Genomic DNA, 11528 nt, shown 5'->3' with positions numbered 1-11528 from the left:
TAACCCTAACCCTAACCCTAACCCCCCATTTAACCTCTAAGAACCTCTTCTCTTTACTCCCCTCACAAATCCACCTCTGGCCATCTGCCGGTCTTATCCTCTCTACCTCAATCTTTCCTTTGTGGAATTAGGAATCTTTATTTTCAATAGAAATTCACCATAATCTCACTCGACCTCTGTCGTCCTAACACCAACATTTTTACATTTACATTTTACATTTATGGCATTTAGCAGACACCTTTATCCAAAGCGACTGAAAATAATACATTTGTTTAAGTAAGTGAATCATTTTTCCAACAGTCATCATAAGACAAGTAATCAATGCTCACACCAGGGGCCATTGACAGTCGTATTGCCAGTAGGCTATTTTTATTATTATTTTTAAATTGATTTTATTAGCAGGAGAGAACTTGTACAGCGGAGTAGCAGGGGTGAAGAGGTCTTGGGGTTGGGGTTGCCCGCTTGTATGTGACCAGCTTGAGAACATCCTCAGGGGAGAGGGGGAGAAATCTGATAAACCAGAGACTGGGTGTTGCACAGTGGGTTTTGGAGGAGAGGTAGCATTGTTGGTGAGAGGTAGAGGGAAGGAGCTGCTAATGTCATCAACCTTCTTTTCAAAATAGGTGACAAAGTCATCGGCAGACAGAGAGGAGTGAGGAGCGGGAGGAGGAGGGTTGAGGAGTGAGGAAAATGTGGAGAACAGTTTCCTTGGGTCAGAGACAGAGGATTGAATTTTGGAATGGTAATATAAGGCTTTAGCAGCTGATGCAGATCAGGTGTAGTTGAGGAGGAGAGAGAGATAGGGCTCTAGATCATCAGGAAGGCCAGATTTTCTCCATTTCCTCTGCCCGGAGCCCTATTCTACAAGCTTGCAGGGTTTCAGACAGCCAGGGAGCACGTGGAGAGGATCGTGCCGGCCTTGAGATCTGTGGACAGAGAGAGTCGAAGGATGAGGAAAGAGAGGACAGGGTGGTGGAGGAACCTGCGTCAGTGGATAGAAGAGAGAAAGATTCAACAGAGGGTAGGGCAGTTAAGACAGAGGAAGAAAGAGTGGTGAGTGAGAGGGTGCGCAGGCCGCGACGAGAGGACACAGTGTGGGTATTCCCAGCCAATGTTCTTGTCGACAAGGACCACGTTTCACCGCGGAGGTCAATCCACCGGTTCTCTGGAACACGTTAGATTTCATTTTGTGGGCTTTTAGACTAAATGGTCCTCGCAGACCCAGGTCACTCAAACCTTTGGACTCCCCCAGGGGGCGCAAATCCTATTGTCTCCCCTCCTCTTGGCAAAGCCTCTTTTTATGACTTTCCGTTTCCCCATCAGTCGGACATTTAAAGTCACATACAATTCAGCATCTATTCTATCAAATACTAAACCATCAATGAAAACATCCAACCAACAACAGACCCTAAACCCTAACCCCCTAACCCCCTAACCCCTAACCCTAACGCAAATACTAAACCATCAATGAAAACATCCAACCAACAACAAACCCTAACCCCAAACGCCTAACCCCTAACCCAAATATTAAACCATCAATGAAAACATCCAACCAACAACAGACCCTAACCCCAAATGCCTAACCCCTAACCCTAACCCCAAACCCATTTACTAAACCATCAATGAAAACATCCAACCAACAACAGACCCTAACCCCAAACCCCTAACCCCAACCCCTAACCCAATTACTAAACCATCAATGAAAACATCCAACCAACAACAAACCCTAAACCCTAATCCCTAATGCTAACCCAAATACTAAACCACCAATGAAGACATCCAACCAACAACAGACCCTAACCCCAAAACCCTAACCCCTAATCCTAACCCAAATACTAAACCATCAATGAAAACATCCAACCAACAACAGACCTTAACCCCTCACCCCTAACCCTAACCCATAACCTTAACCCAAATACTAAACCATCAATGAAAACATCCAACCAACAACAGACCCTAAACCCTAACCCTACACCCTAACCTACCCCCTAACACTAACCCCTAAACCCTAACCCCAACCCTAACCCAAATACTAAACCATCAATGAAAACATCCAAACAACAACAGACCCTAACCCTAACCCTTAACCCCTAACCCCTAACCCCAAACCCCTAACCCCTAACCCCTAACACTAACCCCAAACCCTAACCAACAACAGACCCTAACCCCTAATCCTAACCCCAACCCCAACCCGTAACCCTAACCCTACTGACTTAACCCTTTCGGGACCTCAAATGCGCGGCTGCGTTTTCAGCGGTTTCCAAAATGTTTTGATCAATATCTCTGTGATAATCCGGCGTAGAAACATGTGTATTTATATACTTGTATACCATTTCTGTGTGGGATTTGAAACATTTCTGAAAGACGGATTCGAAATTTTCAGGTTTAGGCCTACTTACCTCTTCACACAGTGCTCTTGGGGTAAACATCCATCACAATCAAGAAAGCTGAGTTTATACTGAAAATATTGATATGAAACACTTGGGTATTATTTTGTATGGAAGTGCCTTCAAATTTAGAAAGAAAAAAAATTATGTAAAAATCGAGAAAATACCCCTGGTCCCCAAAGGGTTAACCTGCAAAGTGAGGCCTTCTCTTTTCCCCCCATCAGAACAATGTGGGACCTGTCCATGTTTACAACCCTTGACTGATACATGTCTCTCTCTCTCTCTCTCTCTCTCTCTCTCTCTCTCTCTCTCTCTCTCCCTCCCTCCCTCTCTCCCTCCCTACCTCTTCTCCCCATCCAATCTCTCTCTCTCTCTTTCCCTCTTTCTCTGTCTTTTTCTCTCTCCCTCTACCTCCCCCCCTCTCTCCCTCTACCTCCCACCCTTTCTCCCTCTCTCCCTACCTCCCTTCCTCTCTCCCTCCCTCTTTCTCTCTCTTTCCCTCCCTACCTCCCTCTCTCCCTCCTTCACTCACTCTCTCTCTTTCTCTCCCTCCCTCTCTCTCTCTCTCTGTCACAATCGCTCTCTCTCTTTCTTTCACTCCCCTCCCTTTCCTCCCTCCCTCCCTCCTCTCTCCATCCCATCTCTCTTCCTCCTTCCCTACCTCTCTCTGCAACTCTACCTCCCTCTCTCTCCCTCCCTCTCTCCTTCCATCCTCTCCCTCCCTCCCTCATCTCTCTCCCTCCCTCCCTCCCTCCTCTCTCTCCCTCTCTCCCTCCCTCCTTCATCCCTCTATTCCTCCCTCCCTCCCTCTCTCCCTCTATCCTCTCCCTCCCTCTTTCTCCCTCTCGCCCTCCCTCCTTCCTCCCTCTATCCCTCCCTCCCTCTATCCATCCCTCCCTCTATTCCTCCCTCCCTCCCTCTCTCCCTCTATCCTCTCCCTCCCTCTTTCTCCCTCTCGCCCTCCCTCCTTCCTCCCTCTATCCTCTCCCTCCCTCTTTCTCCGTCCCTCTTCCTCTCGCCCTCTCTCGATCCCTCTCTCTCTCCCTCTATCCCTCCCTCCTTCTGCCCTCTATCCCTCCCTCTCTGCCTCCCTCCCTCCCCCTATCTCCCTCCCTCTCTGCCTCCCTCCCTCCTTCCTCCCTCTATCCCTCTCTCCCTCCCCCCTCTATCCCTCCCTCCCTCCCTCTATCCCTCCCTCTTTCCTTCCCTCCCTCCCTCCTCTCCATCCCTCCCTCTCTCTCTCTATCCTCTCCCTCCCACTTTCTCCATCCCTCTCTCCCTCCCTCCCTCCTCTCCCACCCTCCCTTCCTCCTCTCTCTCCCTCCCTCCCTCTCCTACTCTCCCTCCCTCTATCTCTCCTCTCCCTCCCTCCCTCTCTATCTCCCTCCCTTTCTCTCTCTCTCTCCCCCTCCCTCTATCCCTCCCTCTTTCTCCCTCTCTTCCACCCTCCCTCTTTCACCCTCCCTCTATCCCTCCCTCCCCCCTCCCTCTATCCCTCCCTCTTTTCCTCCTCTCTCTCCCTCCATCCTCCTTCTATCCCTCCCTCCCTCCTCTCCATCTCTCTTCCCCCTGCCTCTATTCCTCCCTCAATCCCTCCCTCTATCCCTCCCTCTTTCTCCCTCCCTCCCTCCTTCCTCCCTCTATCCCTCCCTCTCTCCCTCCCTCCCTCCCTTTCTCCCTCCCTCTCTACCTCCCTCCCTCTCCTCCCTTTCTCCCTCCCTCTACCCCTCCCTCCCCTCTCTCTCTCTCCCCCACCCTCCCTCTCCTCCCTTCCTCTTTCTACCTCTCTCCTTCCCTCCCTCCCTCCTGTCTGTAGTGAATGGAGTGGATGTTTTCCTGCCACCAGAGCCCAGGACCAGAGCCCAGTTCTTCCAATGTGAGTGTGTTTCTCCTGAAGTAGCTGACAGTTTCTCTCTCTCTTTCTCTCTCCCTCCTCTCCCTCCCTCTATCCCTCCCTTCCTCCCTACCTCCCTCTCTCCCTCCCTCCCTCACTCTCTCTCTTTCCCCCTCCCTCTCCTCCCTTCCTCTTTCTCCCTCCCTCCCTCCCTCTATCCCTCCCTCTTTCTCCCTCTCTTCCTCCCTCCCTCCCTCTTTCACCCTCCCTCTATCCCTCCCTCTCTCCCTCCCTCCCTCTATCCTCTCCCTCCCTCTCCCTCTCTGCCTCCCTCTTTTCCTCCTCTCTCTCCCTCCCTCCATCCTCCCTCTATCCCTCCCTCCTCTCCCTCCCTCCCTCTCTACCTCCCTCCCTCCCTCCCTCCCTCCAGTCTGTAGTGAATGGAGTGGATGTTTTCCTGCCACCAGGACCAGAGCCCAGTTCTTCCTGTTCTGTGAGTGTGTTTCTCCTGAAGTAGCTGACAGTTTCTCTCTCTCTTTCTCTCTCCCTCCCTCCCTCTCTCCGTTCCTCCCTCCTCTCCCTCCCTCTATCCCTCCCTTCCTCCCTACCTCCCTCTCTCCCTCCCTCCTTCCCTCTCTCCCTCTATCCCTCCCTCCCTCCTCTCCCTCCCTCCCTCCCTCCATTGATCCTCTCCACAAACCCTGAGACACAACTAGAGATCTCTAGGAGAGAGAGAGACGCATCAAAGACAGCCTACATATCTGACTCTCCCTCTCTCTCTTTCTCTTCCTCTGTCCCCTCTCTCTCTCTCCCTCTCTCTCTCCTCTCTCTCTCTCTTTCTCTCCTCTTTCTCTCTCATCTCTCTCTCTCTCCCTCCATCCCTCTCTCTCTTTCTCTTCCTCCGTCCCCTCTCTCTCTCTCCTCTCTCTCTCCCTCCATCCCTCTCTCTCTTTCTCTTCCTCCGTCCCACCCCCTCTCTCTCTCTCTCCTCTTTCTCTCTCTCTCCCCTCTCTTTCTCTCTCCTCTCTCTCCCTCCATCCCTCTCTCTCTTTCTCTTCCTCCGTTCCCCTCTCTTTTTCTCCTCTCTCTCCCTCTCTCTCTCTCCCTACCTCCCTCTCTCTCTTTCTCTTCCTCCGTCCCCCTCTCTGTTCCTCCTCTCTCTCTCTCTCTCTCTTCCTCTCTCCTCTCTCTCTCTCCCTCTCTCTCTCTCTCTCCCTCCCTCCATCCCTCTCCCTCTTTCTCTTCCTCTGTCCCCCTCTCTCTTCCTCCTCTCTCTCTCTCTCTCTCCCTCCCTCCATCCCTCCATCCTTCCATCCCTCCCTCCCTCTGGTCTTCTCCCAGATGCCTGTGAGCTCACACTGGACCCAAACACAGCACACAGACTCCTCTCTCTGTCTGAGGAGAACAGAAAGGTGACACTGGGGAGAGAGGAGCAGCCGTATCCTTATCACCCAGAGAGATTTGACAACTGGCCGCAGGTGCTGTGTAGAGAGGGTCTGACTGGGCACCGTTACTGGGAGGTAGAGTGGAGTGGGGGAGGGGCTGGTATCGGAGTGACATATAAAGGAATCAGCAGGAGAGGAGGGGTTAAAGGATGTGTGTTGGGAAACAATGACAAGTCCTGGAGGCTGAGCTGCTCTGATGACAGTTACTCCGCCTGGCACAATTATAAGAACACTGACATACCTGTCCCCTCCTCTGGCTCCCACAGAGTAGGAGTGTATCTGGACTGGCCGGCCGGCACTCTGTCCTTCTACAGCGTCTCCTCTGACACACGGACCCTCCTGCACACATTCCACTCCACATTTACTGAGCCCCTCTACCTAGGGTTTGGGCTTTGCGATTGGGGCTATTCAGTGACCCTGTGTAAACTACTCTCAGGGAGATCACACTGAACACCAAAGGCTCAAAGATGATGGATCATAACATGATGCAGTTGGATAGTGGTGTGTTTTCACTGAGATGTTGGATGTACAGATGTTCCCTCTCCCAGTGTGCAGTGTGTAGGGTGTAGGGTGTTGTGTGTAGGGTGTAGGGTGTAGTGTGTAGGGTGTAGGGCAGGGGTGTCAAACTCAAATACACAGTGGGCCAAAATTGAAAAATCGGTACAAGTCGAGGGCCGGACTGGTTCAATGTTAATTGCAAAACTTATTGAAATGAACTTATTGCACATATTGAACCTGGAACTAACAAAGCTTAAGTTATTGCCTATAAAAACAACATTAAACATTAAATAAATGAAAAATCAGTTGCATTCATTTCTTATGGCTCTATCTGCAGCTTTTCCAGAGTAATTTCTAATGAAAACATTTTTCCACAGGCCAACAACAGGCAAAAAATAATTTCCTTCAAAGAAAAACCAAACATGCCATACTCAAACATGAGTATGCGATGAAATATCTTCCCTTTCCCACCAGCTGTTGTTGTAGATTGGTGGCAAGCTCACGTACATGGTCAGCAATGGTGTTTCTGCTCAGGCTCACATTTGAAAATGCTTGCCTTTTATCTGGGCACACGACATCGCAAACTTTCATCATGCAGTTTTTAACAAATTCTCCCTCGGTAAAGGGCCGGGCTGATTTAGCGACCTCTGCTGCCACAATAAAACTAGCCTTTACAGCAGCCTCACTTTGTGATTTGGCTTTTGTGAACATAGCCTGCTGTGACACCAGACTTCTTTTCAACTCTTCTACCTTCTGGAGCCTCTGTTTCTTGTCCAGATGTTTGTACCTGTCGTGGTGTTTTGTTTCATAGTGTCGTCTTACGTTATATTCTTTGATTACAGCCACACCGTCTCCGCACACAAGACAAACAGGTTTGCCCTTTATATCCGCGAACATATACTCTGCCTCCCACCTGCCTTGAAAACCCCTGTTTTCAAAGTCCACCTTTCGTTTAGCCATTTTTGGGGAGAGGGATAGCTGAAAGTTAACCACAGGTGACTAGCACCATAACGATGCTGATGAGGGAGTGGGGTAAGGGCTCGCGCTTGCCAGGCAACGCACTGGCAGTGCATTGTGGGATTTGTAGTATTAGTGGTGCATGCAATATACCGGCGGGCCAGCTCTAATAGTAATTAGATATTATCCCGCGGGCCAAAGATAATTCCTTGAGTTTTACATATATGATGTAGGGTATAGTGTGTAGGGTGTAGTGTGCAGTGTATACTGTGTAGTGTATAGGGTGTAGTGTGTATGGTGTAGTGTATAGTGTGTAGTGTGTAAGGTGTAGGGTGTATTGTATAGTGTGTAGGGTGTAGTGTTTAGTGCGTAGGGTGTAGTGTGTAGGGTGTAGTGTTTAGTGTGTAGGGTGTAGTGTGTAGGGTGTTGTGTATTGTTTGTAAGGTGTAGTGTGTCGTGTGTAGTTATATTATTTTTTTACTGCATATATATATATATATTATTAAATTAAATTAAATGCATCTGATAGTGAAATAGACTGCAATTGAGTGACAACAAACAGAAGCTTACATGTTTTTATAGTTTTTTTGATGGAAATGCAACTGACAGTGAAACAATCCAGATGAATGATTAGATGATCAAATCAGACTGATGATGAACTCTGAGAATAACACAGGAGAGAGTGTCTGTTTTTAAGAGTTGGTTAGATTGGGTGTTTGAGTTGTGATGCTGGATTACGTTGCTGTGTGTAAAATAGTATGGTAAATTTCTATAGAAAATAAAGATTCCTAATTCCACAAAGGAAAGGTAGAGACAGAATTAAGAGCAGGATGGCCAGTGATTGATTTGTGAAGGGAGAGTAGTGGAGATGTTTATACAGGTTGCAGGAGGGAGCAAAGGTTGGAGAAAACAGATGACCAGGGCATGGAAAAGCAGGATATGGTCAACAGAAAAGAGAAGCAGGTAGAAATCTAACCAGTTGTGAACAATCCAAATGGACAGGACACACAAGCTGAGAGCAGAAGATGGAAACAAAATACACTTTTTCTGTGAGAAAAACGTGTTTACTTTTATTAAGTCTCTGAATAAACCATCAGCTCTAGTCTTTGGCATTTTTTATGTTCAAGTATTTTTGACTTGAAATTCCACCAGACGGTGATGTTGCCAGCCAGGATGCTCTCCACAGCTCCAGAGTAGAAGGTCAATCACACTGCTACTGTATGAACTAGCTACAGTCCCAATGCTACTGTATGAACTAGCTACAGTCAATCACACTGCTACTGTATGAACTAGATACAGTCAATCACACTGCTACTGTATGAACTACAGTGCCTATAGAAAGTCATCATACCCTGTGAAATCTTTACCCTTTGTCACATTACACCCTGGAAATTAAAATAAATCAAATCTAACTTTTTTGAGCTGTATGTACACATTATAGGCACTCATCATCAAAGTGAAAATAAAAAAATAAAAAATTCTGGACAATTATTAAAAATTAATTAGTGAAATACCTGGTTTGGTTAAGTGATCAGCCCCTTCGAGTATAACATTATAAACTTGCTCAGGTGCAACCAATCAACTTCCAGATCAAACACCAGCCTAATTGCCCCCCACCTGACATCAATTGTAGTGGTTTTGATTACTTCAGAATAAAACCAGCTGTTTCTTGAGGATTCCACTACTAGAAGTGCGTGGTTCTGCAAAGAATTCACCATTGTTGGAAAAGTACTTTCAAAATGCCTCCGGGATAAAGTTGTAGGAAGGCACAAGTTAGGTGAAGGCTACAAAAAGATTTCGAAGGCTTTAGCTATCCCTCTGAGAACCATTCAGAGCATCATTAAGAAGTGGAAGGTGTATGGCACCACCAACACCTTGCCTAGATCAGGCTGTCCGTCCAAACTGGATGACCGAGCCAGGAGGACATTGATCAGAGAAGCTACCAAGAGGCCAAAGGCAACTTTGAAGGGCTTTACAAGTCTTTATGGCTGGGACTGGTCTGTCTGTGCATGTGACAACAATCTCACAAGCTTTACACAAAGCTGGCCTGTATGGCAGGGTAGCAAGAAAGAAGCCTTTTCTGAAAAAGTGCCACACTCAGTCTCATTTGTGCTATGCAAAAACACACCTGGAAGATTCTGTTGCCATGTGGAAAAAGGTTTTATAGTCAGACGAGACTAAGATTTAACTTTTTGGACTGAACTCCAAGTGCTATGTTTGGCGAAAACCAAACACAGCACACCACCCAAAACACACCATACCTACTGTGAAGCATGGTGGTGGCAACATTATGTTGTGGGGATGTTTCTCTTCAGCGGGGACTGAGCAATTGGTCAGGATTGAAGGGAATATGGATGCTGCCAAGTACACCCAAATTCTTGAGGACCATCTGCGTCCCTCTGCTAGACAGCTGAAGATGGACAGGTCATTCACCTTCCAACACGACAACGATCCTAAACATATCGCCAAAAGAACAACGCAGTGGCTTAAGGATAGAAAGGTGAATGTCCTTGAGTGGCCAAGTCAGAGCCCTGACTTAAATCCGATAGAAAATCTGTGGATGGACTTGAAGAGAGCAGTCCATCACCGCTCACCACGGAATTTGACTGAACTCGAACAATTCTGCAAGGAAGAATGGGCGAATATTCTCCAATCTAGGTGTGCAAAGCTAGAAGAGACATATCCAAACAGATTGATGGCTGTAATTGCAGCAAAAGGTGGCTCTACAAAGTATTTAATCAGGGGAGTGATGACTTTTCTAACCCTGTTATTCTTGTTTTTAATTTTTTTTACATTTTCAGAACTGTCGCCTTTTTTTTCATTAGTTTGAAGTTGTATGGCTAAATATGTACATAAAGCTGGAAAATGTATTTTTTTAATGGGTTTTGATTTCAGGCTGTACGACAAATGTAACTATTTCAAAGGGGTATGATGACGTTCTATAGGCACTGTATGTGTTTTTGAGAGGAAATAGCTTTCAGTAAATGTAAAAATGTACCAATGTTATATTATAGGTATTTAGATGACATTTGTGGTGTGTGGGTGCATTCAATTGCAGAGTTTGGGGACTTTTTAAAGGTTTTAAACACACAGCAATCACAATTACACACAACAGACAGGAGAGGGCAGTACAGTTTCTGGAGTGTTTTTCATTACACAAGGGGAAGAAACTGCGTCACAAGCTACAAAGGTTTATTTTAAAGATACAGACAGACATGCTCTTTTGCACAAATCTATCTTTCATCCTAAACATACATATAGAGGTTTTATCAAATCCCAGCTCATACGGTTTCACCGAATTTGTTCTTCCTCAGAGGACTTAGAGTCTGACACTGCAACGCTTTTTAAAGCTCTGGGCCTCTGGGCTTCTCTAAGTGGTTCCTGAGGGAGATAAGAACAGAGGTGAGACAGCAATTTCAAAATGGAACGGTATATAATAAGGAGACAGATAATAATATCATCATGCCCTTTGTAGCCACATACTCCCACAACTTGATGAGACTTAGTTCTAGAATGAAATCACACTTCCAACAGGCACGGCAGACTAATAGGGCGTTGGGCGGATTCAGAATAATTGTGGCATATAGAAGAAACAAAAACATTAAAGACATTTTAGTCCATTCTAGTCTGGTACAAAAGAAAACATCTTTAAGAATAGATAAACTCTCTCTTTTTAAAACTCAAATATCTTAAAAATACCTTCTCAGGACGGGGGGCTCCAATATGGCACAGTGTGGAGTTGGAATCTGTCAATGTGGTGTATGGGATCAGGTGTCAATTATGCTGGAAAATACACATCGGGGAGACGGGAAACACATTGGTTACCAGACTGAAACAGCATCTGTACCATATTAAGAAAAAGGACAGAGCTACAGAGATGTGTCCATTTTCAGGTTCACATGGCAGACAATATCACAATCTTTGGCTTAGAGACAAACAAAACCTGGTCTAGATCACAGAGGCAGAGGGCGGAAAAACATTGGATCAGAGTTATGCAAACCTTTAATCCTTTGGGCTAAAATGAAAAACTTTGAAGTGGTGGATGATCCAGATCTATTTGATCTCCATACTTGTAGGTAGAGGTGGGGGCCCTTTAGGAGCTAAAAGATGAGATGAAGGAGGTGAGGACACAGATTATGGAGATCCACCAATAAATGAATTCAACACTTGCGTGTTTTTTTTTGTGTGTTTGCATGTTTTTAGTATGTCACTTTCTTTCTTTTTTTCTTTTTTCTTTTTATTATTATTATTATTATTATTATTATTATTATTATTATTATTATTTATATTTTATTATTATTATTTTTTAAACTAAGCTTATTATATTGGATGAACTTATTCATCTATTTATTTATTTATTCATTTATTTATTTCCCTATTTATATTTAATCATACTTATTTATTGTT

At 46.1% G+C, this 11528-nt stretch overlaps 1 protein-coding gene across 1 annotated transcript in view; it reads left to right on the top strand.

Moving 5' to 3' along the window:
- LOC310821245 (E3 ubiquitin/ISG15 ligase TRIM25-like) overlaps positions 1-6887 on the top strand; it is a gene marked incomplete at both ends in the record, with an annotated part of 10438 nt that extends 3551 nt beyond the window's left edge. Inside the window, 4 exons of the mRNA XM_083693210.1 lie at positions 4204-4263; positions 5563-5648; positions 5838-6049; positions 6878-6887. Of these exons, the coding sequence (XP_083549336.1) occupies positions 4204-4263; positions 5563-5648; positions 5838-6049; positions 6878-6887 (368 nt within the window). The remainder of the gene's footprint in view (positions 1-4203; positions 4264-5562; positions 5649-5837; positions 6050-6877) is intronic.
- Between the last annotated feature and the right edge of the window lie 4641 nt (positions 6888-11528).

Source organism: Argentina silus (assembly GCF_951799395.1).
Source record: "Argentina silus genome assembly, chromosome: 21".
Classification (NCBI taxonomy): domain Eukaryota; kingdom Metazoa; phylum Chordata; class Actinopteri; order Argentiniformes; family Argentinidae; genus Argentina; species Argentina silus.
This window is presented reverse-complemented; position numbering and strand designations above follow the sequence as displayed.